This window comes from Glandiceps talaboti, chromosome 12, assembly GCF_964340395.1.
Source record: "Glandiceps talaboti chromosome 12, keGlaTala1.1, whole genome shotgun sequence".
Classification (NCBI taxonomy): domain Eukaryota; kingdom Metazoa; phylum Hemichordata; class Enteropneusta; family Spengelidae; genus Glandiceps; species Glandiceps talaboti.
The window spans coordinates 2621056-2633694 of record NC_135560.1 but is presented as its reverse complement, the minus strand read 5'-3'; the positions used below and the strand labels follow the sequence as shown (position 1 = coordinate 2633694).

Below are 12639 nucleotides of genomic sequence, written 5' to 3'. Positions count from 1 at the left end.
TGTATGCAAATATGTCTAGCAACATCACCACACCCATAGCAACAGCCAAATGATTGCATATATTGCAAAGATAACATCAGGGATTCATAGACAAGTGAACAAACATTCAAAAATGTATGCAAATATGTCTAGCAACATGACCACACCCATAGCAACAGCCTAATGATTGCATACATGTATATTGCAAAGATAACAACAGGGTTGGATAGGCAACTGGATAGTCATTCAGCAAATGAACACCTACATGTATACCTAGCATGGATCAGCATATGGGTAAACATTTTTAAAAACAACATTTGTGCTACGATGCCATTGGTGCTATTTTTCAGTGTTATATATTTGATGTTTGTCTTTATTTCTGGTATTTTTAGCATTTCAGTTTCTAGCTAAATATTGAATCTTTGAAGGTTTGTCAGTTATTGTATGAAAATGTAGGGGTATGGTGTCTGCTATATGTACATGTACATTTGTATGTATTACATGTAATGTGAATATTTAAAACAGGTCAGAATGGTTACATTGGATGTAGTATTACTATGTGTATACATGTAGATATGAATTTGCTGTACTTCATATCATAATAGTACATGTACGTATATAAAACTATGTATACATGGAAGTATATATGGATGTACATGTATGTATGGATGGATGCAAAGAATGTACATTTAGTATACATGTACATGTAGTAAAGGTTGCAATGACATTACAGTACATTTGTACATGACAGATGGAATAGTCACAATATTAATTTGATTAACTTCCACCTTTATAAAGGATTCTAGCATTTTTATCACAAAAGAAAAATGAACTTTTGTTTCCATGTAAATTATTATTAAGTACTACATTGTATACCGTATATTCAAACAAATTAGATGTCATTCCCCAGTATCGTCTATTGATATACATAATGACATGTACATGATTTCCCTTGTGAACTGTCTAGTTTTTGTCAATGAGGTTATACATGTAAAAACCAATGTACATGTATGTGTATACAATCAATATGGGTATATGAATGTACATGTATGTATGTAGTCGACTCTAATAGGGGATTCAATGTATAAGAACACCTAAATGTACATTTGTACAAGTTACAAACTAAAATTAATATTAGTGAAGTCAGATTTATACATGTATATGTACATGTAGAATGCTTTGAAATTTATTTTTTGTTTATTTTTAAAGATATTTCAGAAATTACTAGATGGCTGTGTGCCCCAATAGGGAGGACAGTGGGTATTACATCATACATGGAAATGGTTTGTATACCATCCATGAGCCAAGTTGAACAAAGAAATATGGAATATATACTTTGGTCATTCATCGTGACAAAGTGTGTCTATGTCACTACAATGTGTGTCTACATCACTGGTTCTGCTGTGTTAGAAATATGCCATTACTTTCCCCAATGTTTCTGTGATATTACTGGCACTGGTCAGTCAGTCTATAGATACATTGTATATCAGTCAGTCTATAGATACATTGTATATTGGTAGTCTATAGTTACAGTGTATATCGGTAGTCTATAGATACATTGTATATTGGTAGTCTATAGTTACATTGTATATATCGGTAGTCTATAGATACATTGTGTATCGGTAGTCTATAGTTACAGTGTATATCAGTCAGTCTATAGATACATTGTATATCGGTCAGTCTATAGTTACAGTGTATATCAATATTCTATAGATACATTGTATATCAGTCAGTCTATAGATACATTGTATATCAATAGTCTATAGATACATTGTATATCGGTAGTTAAAGTGTATATCAGTCAGTCTATAGATACATTGTATATCAGTCAGTCTATAGATACATTGTATATCAGTCAGTCTATAGTTACAGTGTATATCAATAGTCTATAGATACATTGTATATCAGTCAGTCTATAGATACATTGTATATCAATAGTCTATAGATACAGTGTATATCAATAGTCTATAGATACATTGTATATCAATAGTCTATAGATAGTGTATATCGGTAGTCTATAGATACATTGTATATCAATAGTCTATAGATACATTGTATATCAATAGTCTATAGATACATTGTATATCAAGTCTATAAATACAGTGTATATCGGTAGTCTATAGATACATTGTATATCAATAGTCTATAGATACATTGTATATCAATAGTCTATAGATACATTGTATATCAGTCAGTCTATAGATACAGTGTATATCAATAGTCTATAGATACATTGTATATCAATAGTCTATAGATACAGTGTATATCGGTAGTCTATAGATACATTGTATATCAATAGTCTATAGATACATTGTATATCAATAGTCTATAGATACAGTGTATATCAATAGTCTATAGATACAGTGTATATCGGTAGTCTATAGATACATTGTATATCAATAGTCTATAGATACATTGTATATCAATAGTCTATAGATACAGTGTATATCGGTAGTCTGTAGATACAGTGTATAGCGGTAGTCTATAGATACATTGTATATCGGTAGTCTATAGTTACAGTGTATATCAGTCAGTCTATAGATACATTGTATATCAGTCAGTCTATAGATACATTGTATATCAATAGTCTATAGATACATTGTATATCAATAGTCTATAGATACATTGTATATCAATAGTCTATAGATACAGTGTATATCGGTAGTCTATAGATACATTGTATATCAGTCAGTCTATAGATACATTGTATATCGGAAGTCTATAGATACATTGTATATCAATAGTCTATAGATACATTGTATATCGGTAGTCTATAGATACAGTGTATATCGGTAGTCTATAGATACAGTGTATATGTATATCAGTCAGTGTATATGTTGTAGATACCTTGTACATGTATATCAGTAATCTATATGTTGTAGATACATTGTATATCAGTAGTCTACACATACACTGTACATAATTTTGATTTTATTTACATGTACTCTTACCGTTAATGTACTTCAAAATCTCATTTGACTGACTGACTGACTGACTGTCTGTCTGTGTCTGTCTGTCTGTCTGTCTGTCTGTCTGTCTGTCTGGCTGTCTGTCTGGCTGTCTTCTGTGTGACATATATTTGTATATTCATTATAGATCTAGAAATACAAAGTTTGATACACCTGGACTCAGACCACTAACTTTAGTGGTCTCTTGCTCAGTGGAAGAGCTACATTGCACTGTTAAGTATATTACATCAAAATTGACTGCCTGACTGACTGACTGAATAACTGACTGACTGACTGACTGACTGACTGAATAACTGAGTGACTGACTGAATGACTGACTGACTGAGTGACTGAATAAAATAAAAAACACTTTATCACTTCATCAGGCGATATCAGAATTAGGTAATGTAATTCAAATATTGAAAATAATAATTGAAAATATATGTTGAAATAATATGAATAATATTGAAAAATTGAATGCTAAAAAATGTAACAAATGAGAGGATGTTGAGTACAAGTAGTGTAAAATAAAATCAAGAAGTTATTGAAGTAAATATAATTAAGGTTGATAGAAATGGTGAGTTGTAAATTAACCTTATTTACATATAAAATATTAGTTTTCAGAAATATCAGTTGTTGTACATGTATTTCCTGCCAATTTTGAGTCAAGTGTATTCTACCTTGGTATGAATTCCATACATGTGACTTGTACATTGAGTTCCATGTCATACATAATGACAGTGCCCATACCAATCTACTACCAATGCTTTGTGTGTCTTCAACTATAAAACCATCACCCATGGCTACATTTGTAGCTTTGAAATTGAATGCAAATTGAACATGAACTTATTTATGTTATACCTACTACATGTGTACAGTATTCTATCTCTGAGTCAGTCAATATCGTAGATGAATGTGATGTCATGCATATATATATGCATTTATATGTACATGTACATGTTACAGATTATATCTCATTATTTTGGTTAAGGTTTTGGAACTTCTGTATCAAATGAATGTGGTAAAATGCACTTGCCTACACTTCTATACATTATATACATGCAGTTTGAGTGTTGATACCATGCAATGTACTTGTTATTGTCAACCATGGTAAATATGACAAGGAATACTACTATATGCACAGCCATCAACAAAACCAAAGTCTGCTGATACATCTAAATATGGAAATGGGAAATGAAACCAAGGATTTATGAGTCATTTTGCCATGACAGTTTGTAAGATCTAAAGTGTATAGAGGTGTATCGGTGATATACAAGCCTGGATGTCAACATATAGACTGAAGTTAAATGAGAACAAAACTGAAGTTATGCTACTAGGGACAAAACAACAATTAGCTAAGTAAGCATATTACTGTCGGAGATAATCAGATCAAAATAGTTGAAAATGTCTGCAGTCTGGGAGGCTGGTTAGATTCAAATCTATCGATGGTTCAAAATCATAACTTAAACAATCTCCGTTGTATTCATAAATATCTGAATCAGAAAGCTTGTGAAACATTGGTCCATTCTCTAGTCAGTTCTCATCTTGATTATGCAAACTCCATATTGTATGGAATGTCACAGTATTTGTTTGACAGATTGCAGTGAGTACAAAATAATGCCGCACGAGTTGTAAAAGGTTTGAGAAAGTATGATGGAATAACACAATCTGTTATTGAGCTTCACTGGCTCCCTGTCAAGGCAAGAGTTGATTTTAAAGTAATTTTACTAGTTTTTAAGGCTTTGAATGGTAAAGCACCTTTGTATATCCAGGATTCGTTCACACGTACCAACAATTCTTGTTACAATTTACGTAACGACTGTAGTCAAAATCTTGTTGTACCTCGATCATATAATACACTAAATGACAGAGCGCTTACCGTTTGTGGACCAAAGCTATGGAACTCAATTCCTGGAGAACTAAAGCTGATCACTGACATTGAACTTCTTAAAGGTGAACTTAAAACACATCTGTTTAAACAATATTATAAACTGTATTAATTTATTACCACGTGTCTTTTACTAAGTAGTCATTTTAGCCTTTTTGTAATTATTGTAACCAATTTGTTGTTTTTAGCTTTATTATATTGTTTTACCATGCTTTTAAATCTATTTTATGTACAGCGCTTTTGAATATTAATAAATAGAAAAGGCGCTTCAGAAAATAAATAAACTTTAAACTTTAAACTTTAAGATCAAAACACTTGAATTTTAGTATAAATTTAGATAAAATGTAACTGGTTTGTTTACAGTTAGTGAATTGTTGCAATATTAATATACTGATAATGTACTTGTATTACATTTTTGTATAAACATGATTTAAGAGAGGATTGACCTTTGACCGTTACTCTATCATGGCTGTGCTATAAATAGAATAGTATGCAATTACATAGATATACAATCAAATATGAATCATTCATATACACCGCTTGAAAATTTACTCTACAGTACAATAAAAATATCAGTAACAAATAACATGTTTTAATGTCAAGAACAACAGATTTGGGTCATTACAATTTACACACTGCATTTTTTTATCAGGGTGGTGAGGTGATGAAAGCTACCAGGTATTTTTACAGGGTTCTAATCAAAACAAAATTATGGTAATAAATGTGGCATGTATGTGCAAGTTTTACCAGATTTATGTGCAAGTTTTACCAGATTTATGTGCAAGTTTTACCAGATTTATGTGCACATTTTACCAGATTTATGTGCACATTTTACCAGATTTATGTGCAAGGTTTACCAGATTTATGTGCACATTTTACCAGATTTATGTGCACATTTTACCAGATTTATGTGCAAGGTTTACCAGATTTATGTGCACATTTTACCAGATTTATGTGCACATTTTACCAGATTTACGTGCAAGTTTTACCAGATCTTTCCTTCCTGCTACCAGGTTTCCTACATATTGACAATTTCAATTGTAGATGACATTTTGAAAAGGAAGAAATATTGTAGAAATCCAACTTATTATGAATGACAGACATCATTTAATACCATATAGGGACAAAGCAATCAGCAATTGGTGGGGGGGTAACATTTATTTCAAGAAGATATGGATAAGCAGAGATTATTCACATTGTTTCAGGCATGTTATTTGAATAGCTGGTAGCAGTCAAGTAGGTGTCTTTATCAATATCATACCCTGTAATACATGTACATTGTATGTTAGAGTTGAGAAAGTGTTACTATAATATTATGTGAATTCAGTGACCAAGATCCAGGGGAACTGTGGTATAGTTTACAGTGTTTTCTGTCACCCCAATCATTACTGTAAATTGTAAACCCTGTAAATTAATGATTGTGAACCATTACAAAAAGAGATATTTAAAAGTAAATGTTCACATTTCACACTGTTAGTAAAATCAATACCTACTGTAGCCAATAGTGTAATACATATTTAAATGTACCTGACAGGTGTTATGGGATAAACATCTTTTTGGGGTTAGTTTAAGTACTTCCGGATTTAGATTTGGCATATAGTGGAATGAGTCATTACCCTGAGATAATAACATCAACATTGTGTAATGGAGACCTACAGGTGTGTGACTGTCATACTAATAGTCTCAAGGTCAACATTCATATAGTGTGTGACTGTATACATGTACATGTAGTCACATTATCTAACCAAACACAATCCAGACACATGAGATATATCATGGTGTAAACAGATACATGTACACATCACCGTTGCATGTGGGTTAAGATTCAATCCAAGGATGAGTTAGTGTAGTTCCTATACAGTATCATTACCATTTACTGTACCGCCACAGTGGTTTAGTAATAGAAACCATGTTGACATCCAAACTAAAGATGGTTGTAGTCCAAAACATTCACATCATCAGACATTTATGAATACACAAAGCACTTGTTACTGTTATTACATTGTATATTATACCATGCATGAGCCAGGTTCAACAAAAAATATGGAATTTATACTCCGGGTGTTCTACGTCATGACAACGTGCGTCTACATGTACATGTACATTGTACGTCACAACAACACCTGTCTACATCACTAGTTCTGCTCAGTGCTGTGTTCAGAATATGAGTCAAAACATTCAAAATTGCCATTACTTTCCCCAATGTGTCTGTGATATTACTGGCACTGGTATAATTCTGTTATTCCCCAATATTTTCCTTCATTCTGCCAGAAAATACTTGTGACCTACATGTAAGGGTTGTCACTATGAGTCGACAGACGAGTAGTGACAAAGACCCCTTAGGTCACTCATATTTTCCTTGGCAGAATGAAGAAAAATATTAGGAATAATATCTAAATAAACTCTAAGTACATGTACATGATTGTATGTGTATTTCATGATAATACCCTTAAGCCTAGGCTTTGTGAATATTCATACGTACCAAGTGATGCAAATGTTTTGGGCTATGACCTTCCCTGAATTGAATCTTAGCCCACATGTGACTGTGATACAGATGTACAATTTCCTAGATACATTTATCATTTGCGCCACGATTATTAATTTGGTGTCATTCTTGAATGGTTATAAAATTGATTTCTTGTGGGTTTATGAAATAGTATTACATACATGTATGTGAGTTCAGATTATGTCACTTCATAGTATTACATACATGTATGTGAGTTCAGATTATGTCACTTCATAGTATTACATACATGTATGTGAGTTCAGATTATGTCACTTCATAGTGTTACATACATGTATATGAGTTCAGATTATGTCACTTCATAGTGTTACATACATGTATATGAGTTCAGATTATGTCACTTCATAGTATTACATACATGTATGTGAGTTCAGATTATGTCACTTCATAGTATTACATACATGTATGTGAGTTCAGATTATGTCACTTCATAGTATTACATACATGTATGTGAGTTCAGATTATGTCACTTCATAGTATTACATACATGTATGTGAGTTCAGATTATGTCACTTCATAGTATTACATATATGTATGTGAGTTCAGATTATGTCACTTCATAGTATTACATACATGTATGTGAGTTCAGATTATGTCACTTCATAGTATTACATACATGTATGTGAGTTCAGATTATGTCACTTCATAGTATTACATATATGTATGTGAGTTCAGATTATGTCACTTCATAGTATTACATACATGTATGTGAGTTCAGATTATGTCACTTCATAGTATTACACACATGTACAATGTATGTACATTCATCATCTTACTTGTAAAACAACCAATTATGATATTAGTCATATTTTTTTAATATTTGGTCGGCATCGTAGTAAGAATAGAGTAAGTACAATGTACATGTATAGCATTTACCTAAATGTACGCTGTTCATAGCTGTCCATGTCTGTGCTTGCTTGATACATTGTAGCTTGTACAACAAAACTAAAAGTAATGATCCAATATAACACAGCAATGTCTCTATTTAAAATGTACATTTAATGTATAGTACTCACATGTACCTTGAATAACATGAAGAGTTTGATGAGTTTGCAGAGTGTCGACGATCATTTCATTATTATTATTTTTTTGGCAGTCTAGACAACCTGCATTATTTTGTGCACTACATGTCATTGTATATGTGTCTGTGTGTGACTCATAGATTTATGCTCAATAAGACTAGTCAATTTGTACCAAGGGGAGAGGTGATGACTATGATAGTATGAGTATCAACAGATTTTGCTAAATTAATATCAATAATATGAGACCATCATATGAGTTGTCACTATTACATTAACATTGATCCATTTTAGGACAAATACTGATATCAACTACATGTATGTAATGTGTTACTTGTTACAAATGTACTGAAGTGGAATGACTACTTCCCTGGTCAACTGATATTTAGTTTGTTTGATCTCTCTGTTTCTAGAATTCAAGTTTTTTTGTTTTGTTTTGTTTTAATTTTTTTTAATTCAAGTGTACCAAAATATTTAAGCAATAAACCACCCCCTGGAATGTTACATTTTGTATACCAAGAGGTTTTGACCAGTGAACGAAATACATGCATGGGCAATATGAGTGCATATATTGAGTTCACTGCTCAAAACCGAGTGGTACACCATTCCCAGGGGTGGTTTATCGCTATTATATTATACCAGTATTGAAAATATCGGAAACAAGATAAGACATAACGTGTTCTTGTCTCATTTGCGCCCCCATCCCTACAAGGACTGCAACGTTCGTAGACGAACAGTGATCATCAAAATTTGGATGCATGCCAACTGTACATTATCGCTCAGTTCGATGTCTAGACCAATCAGATCTCTTGATTTGCGCCATCAATATAGTGGTAGAATATAATCTCTGATATAAACAATGATAATACTTTAAAAGATTACATTATTAGCAATATCCCATGCCAATACCTATACTGTTTAAAAAAAAAACCACAAAACATTTATGAAGGATGTCACAATTGTTATAAGCAATATTCCTAGAGTAGCATACATTATGTACACACACTACACAATTAGTATATTACATTGTACATGGACTTGTAATTTGACAGTTATGTTATGAACACCGAGCCAAGAAAATACCTGTATGTGTTTTGATAACTGACATACATGTACAGTACATCAATGTCATGTATGTTTATGAGTACATGTACATGTTGTTAATAATATGTTGCAGTGACATGTACATGATGTACATATGTTATGAACGACAACCCAACAAAATAATGTTTTGATAATGTACAAACATACATGTACATACAAATTGTGGATGACAAAAAGAACACATGCTATTCATTCGTGCACTAAGTGACTTGGTTTATTCTCTTACAGCTTGTGATTGGTTCATATATGTACCTGTACCATAGAACCAGATGTGATAGAGAGTGATTTGTGAAACTGTCTGATAGCTACAGAGGTAAAGTCAACTGCTTTCATATGGTCAAACATTATCAATGTACGGTACACGTCTATATTATCAATGTACATGTCTATATTATCAATGTATACATCTCTATTATCAATGTACATGTCTATATTATCAATGTACATGTCTATATTATCAATGTATACATCTCTATTATCAATGTACATGTCTCTGTTATCAATGCACATGTCTCTGTTATCAATGCACATGTCTATATTATCAATGTATACATCTCTATTATCAATGTACATGTCTCTGTTATCAATGCACATGTCTATATTATCAATGCATACATCTCTATTATCAATGTACATGTCTATATTATCAATGTACATGTCTATATTATCAATGTACATGTCTATATTATCAATGTACATGTCTATATTATCAATGTACACATCTCTATTATCAATGTACACATCTCTATTATCAATGCACATGTCTCTGTTATCAATGCACATGTCTATATTATCAATGTACATGTCTCTGTTATCAATGTACATGTCTATATTATCAATGTACATGTCTCTATCATAAATTCTATTAGTTGTCAATTTAACGTGATAAGACAGGATGATTTTTTTGTAATGTTCATGTAGGTGTTGCTTATTAATTATGGCCAATTCACTCCACTGTCTCACTGAAGACCTAGTAACTTATCAACTAAATGTATGAACACATTCACAGGACACTTGGTGTTGTCTATTAAATATGAATACATTCACAGGACACTTGGTGTTGTCTATTAATTATGAATACATTCACAGGACACTTGGTGTTGTCTATTAATTATGAATACATTCACAGGACACTTGGTGTTACTTAATTTTAACTGTAAATGTTAGTTTCAATTATGCATACATGTAATTCAGTAGAGAGAATATTCATTTCCATTAGTTGAATGTTCAAGTCAAAATTAGATTGCCTTTGTTTTCAGAATGTTGTACTAATTTGAACAAAAGCAGACAATATGGATGATAGAAGTCTTCGGGTAGCTGACTACTTTGTGGTAGCTGGACTACAAGATACATCAAGACTACTAGAGGAAGATATGCAACATGAGAGTGGTTTAAAACCATCCAAACCTAAAGGACCAATCACTGATGTTGCTGTCATCATCAAAAGTCAAGGAGAGAAGGTATGTACACTATCCCTTGTATCACTACAAAGTGACGAATACAGTATCACTGGTACTCTGTATTCTTGACTACAGAGTGGCATTACATACAGTATCACTGGTACTCTGTATTCTTGACTACAAAGTGACATTACATACAGCATCACTGGTACTCTGTATTGTTGACTACAAAGTGACATTACATACAGTATCACTGGTACTCTGTATTCTTGACTACAAAGTGACATTACATACAGTATCACTGGTACTCTGTATTCTTAACTACAAAGTGACATTACATACAGCATCACTGGTACTCTGTATTGTTGACTACAAAATGACATTACATACAGTATCACTGGTACTCTGTATTCTTGACTACAAAGTGACATTACATACAGTATCACTGGTACTCTGTATTCTTGACTACAAAGTGACATTACATACAGTATCACCGGTATTCTGTATTCTTGACTACAAAGTGACATTACATACAGTATCACTGGTACTCTGTATTCTTGACTACATAGTGACATTACATACAGTATCACTGGTACCCTGTATTCTTGACTACAAAGTGACATTACATACAGTATCACTGGTACCCTGTATTCTTGACTACAAAGTGACATTACATACAGTATCACTGGTATTCTGTATTGTTGACTACAAAGTGACAAATACAGTATCACTGGTACTCTGTATTCTTGACTACAAAGTGACATTACATACAGTATCACTGGTACTCTGTATTCTTGACTACATAGTGACATTACATACAGTATCACTGGTACTCTGTATTCTTAACTACAAAGTGACATTACATACAGTATCACTGGTACTCTGTATTGTTGACTACAAAATGACATTACATACAGTATCACTGGTACTCTGTATTCTTGACTACAAAGTGATATTACATACAGTATCACTGGTACCCTGTATTCTTGACTACAAAGTGACATTACATACAGTATCACTGGTATTCTGTATTGTTGACTACAAAGTGACAAATACAGTATCACTGGTACTCTGTATTCTTGACTACAAAGTGACATTACATACAGTATCACTGGTACTCTGTATTCTTGACTACAAAGTGACATTACATACAGTATCACTGGTACTCTGTATTCTTGACTACAAAGTGATATTACATACAGTATCACCGGTACTCTGTATTCTTGACTACATAGTGACATTACATACAGTATCACTGGTACTCTGTATTCTTGACTACAAAGTGACATTACATACAGTATCACCGGTACTCTGTATTCTTGACTACAAAGTGACATTACATACAGCATCACTGGTACTCTGTATTCTTGACTACAAAGTGACATTACATACAGTATCACTGGTATTCTGTATTCTTGACTACAAAGTGACATTACATACAGTATCACTGGTACTCTGTATTCTTGACTACATAGTGACATTACATACAGTATCACTGGTACCCTGTATTCTTGACTACAAAGTGACATTACATACAGTATCACTGGTATTCTGTATTGTTGACTACAAAGTGACAAATACAGTATCACTGGTACTCTGTATTCTTGACTACAAAGTGACATTACATACAGTATCACTGGTACTCTGTATTCTTGACTACAAAGTGACATTACATACAGTATCACTGGTACTCTGTATTCTTGACTACAAAGTGATATTACATACAGTATCACCGGTACTCTGTATTCTTGACTACATAGTGACATTACATACAGTA

General features: G+C 32.5%; 1 protein-coding gene across 5 annotated transcripts in view; it reads left to right on the top strand.

Annotated features, from left to right (window-relative positions):
- Positions 1–12639, top strand: part of LOC144443524 (C-myc promoter-binding protein-like) — a 145649-nt gene that overhangs the window by 15927 nt on the left and 117083 nt on the right. For all 5 annotated transcript variants that reach the window (XM_078133044.1, XM_078133041.1, XM_078133043.1 and 2 more), the window contains exons 2-3: positions 9691–9775; positions 10722–10922. In XM_078133044.1, coding sequence (XP_077989170.1) covers positions 10755–10922 — 168 coding nt within the window. In that variant the 5' untranslated portion in view covers positions 9691–9775; positions 10722–10754. The remainder of the gene's footprint in view (positions 1–9690; positions 9776–10721; positions 10923–12639) is intronic.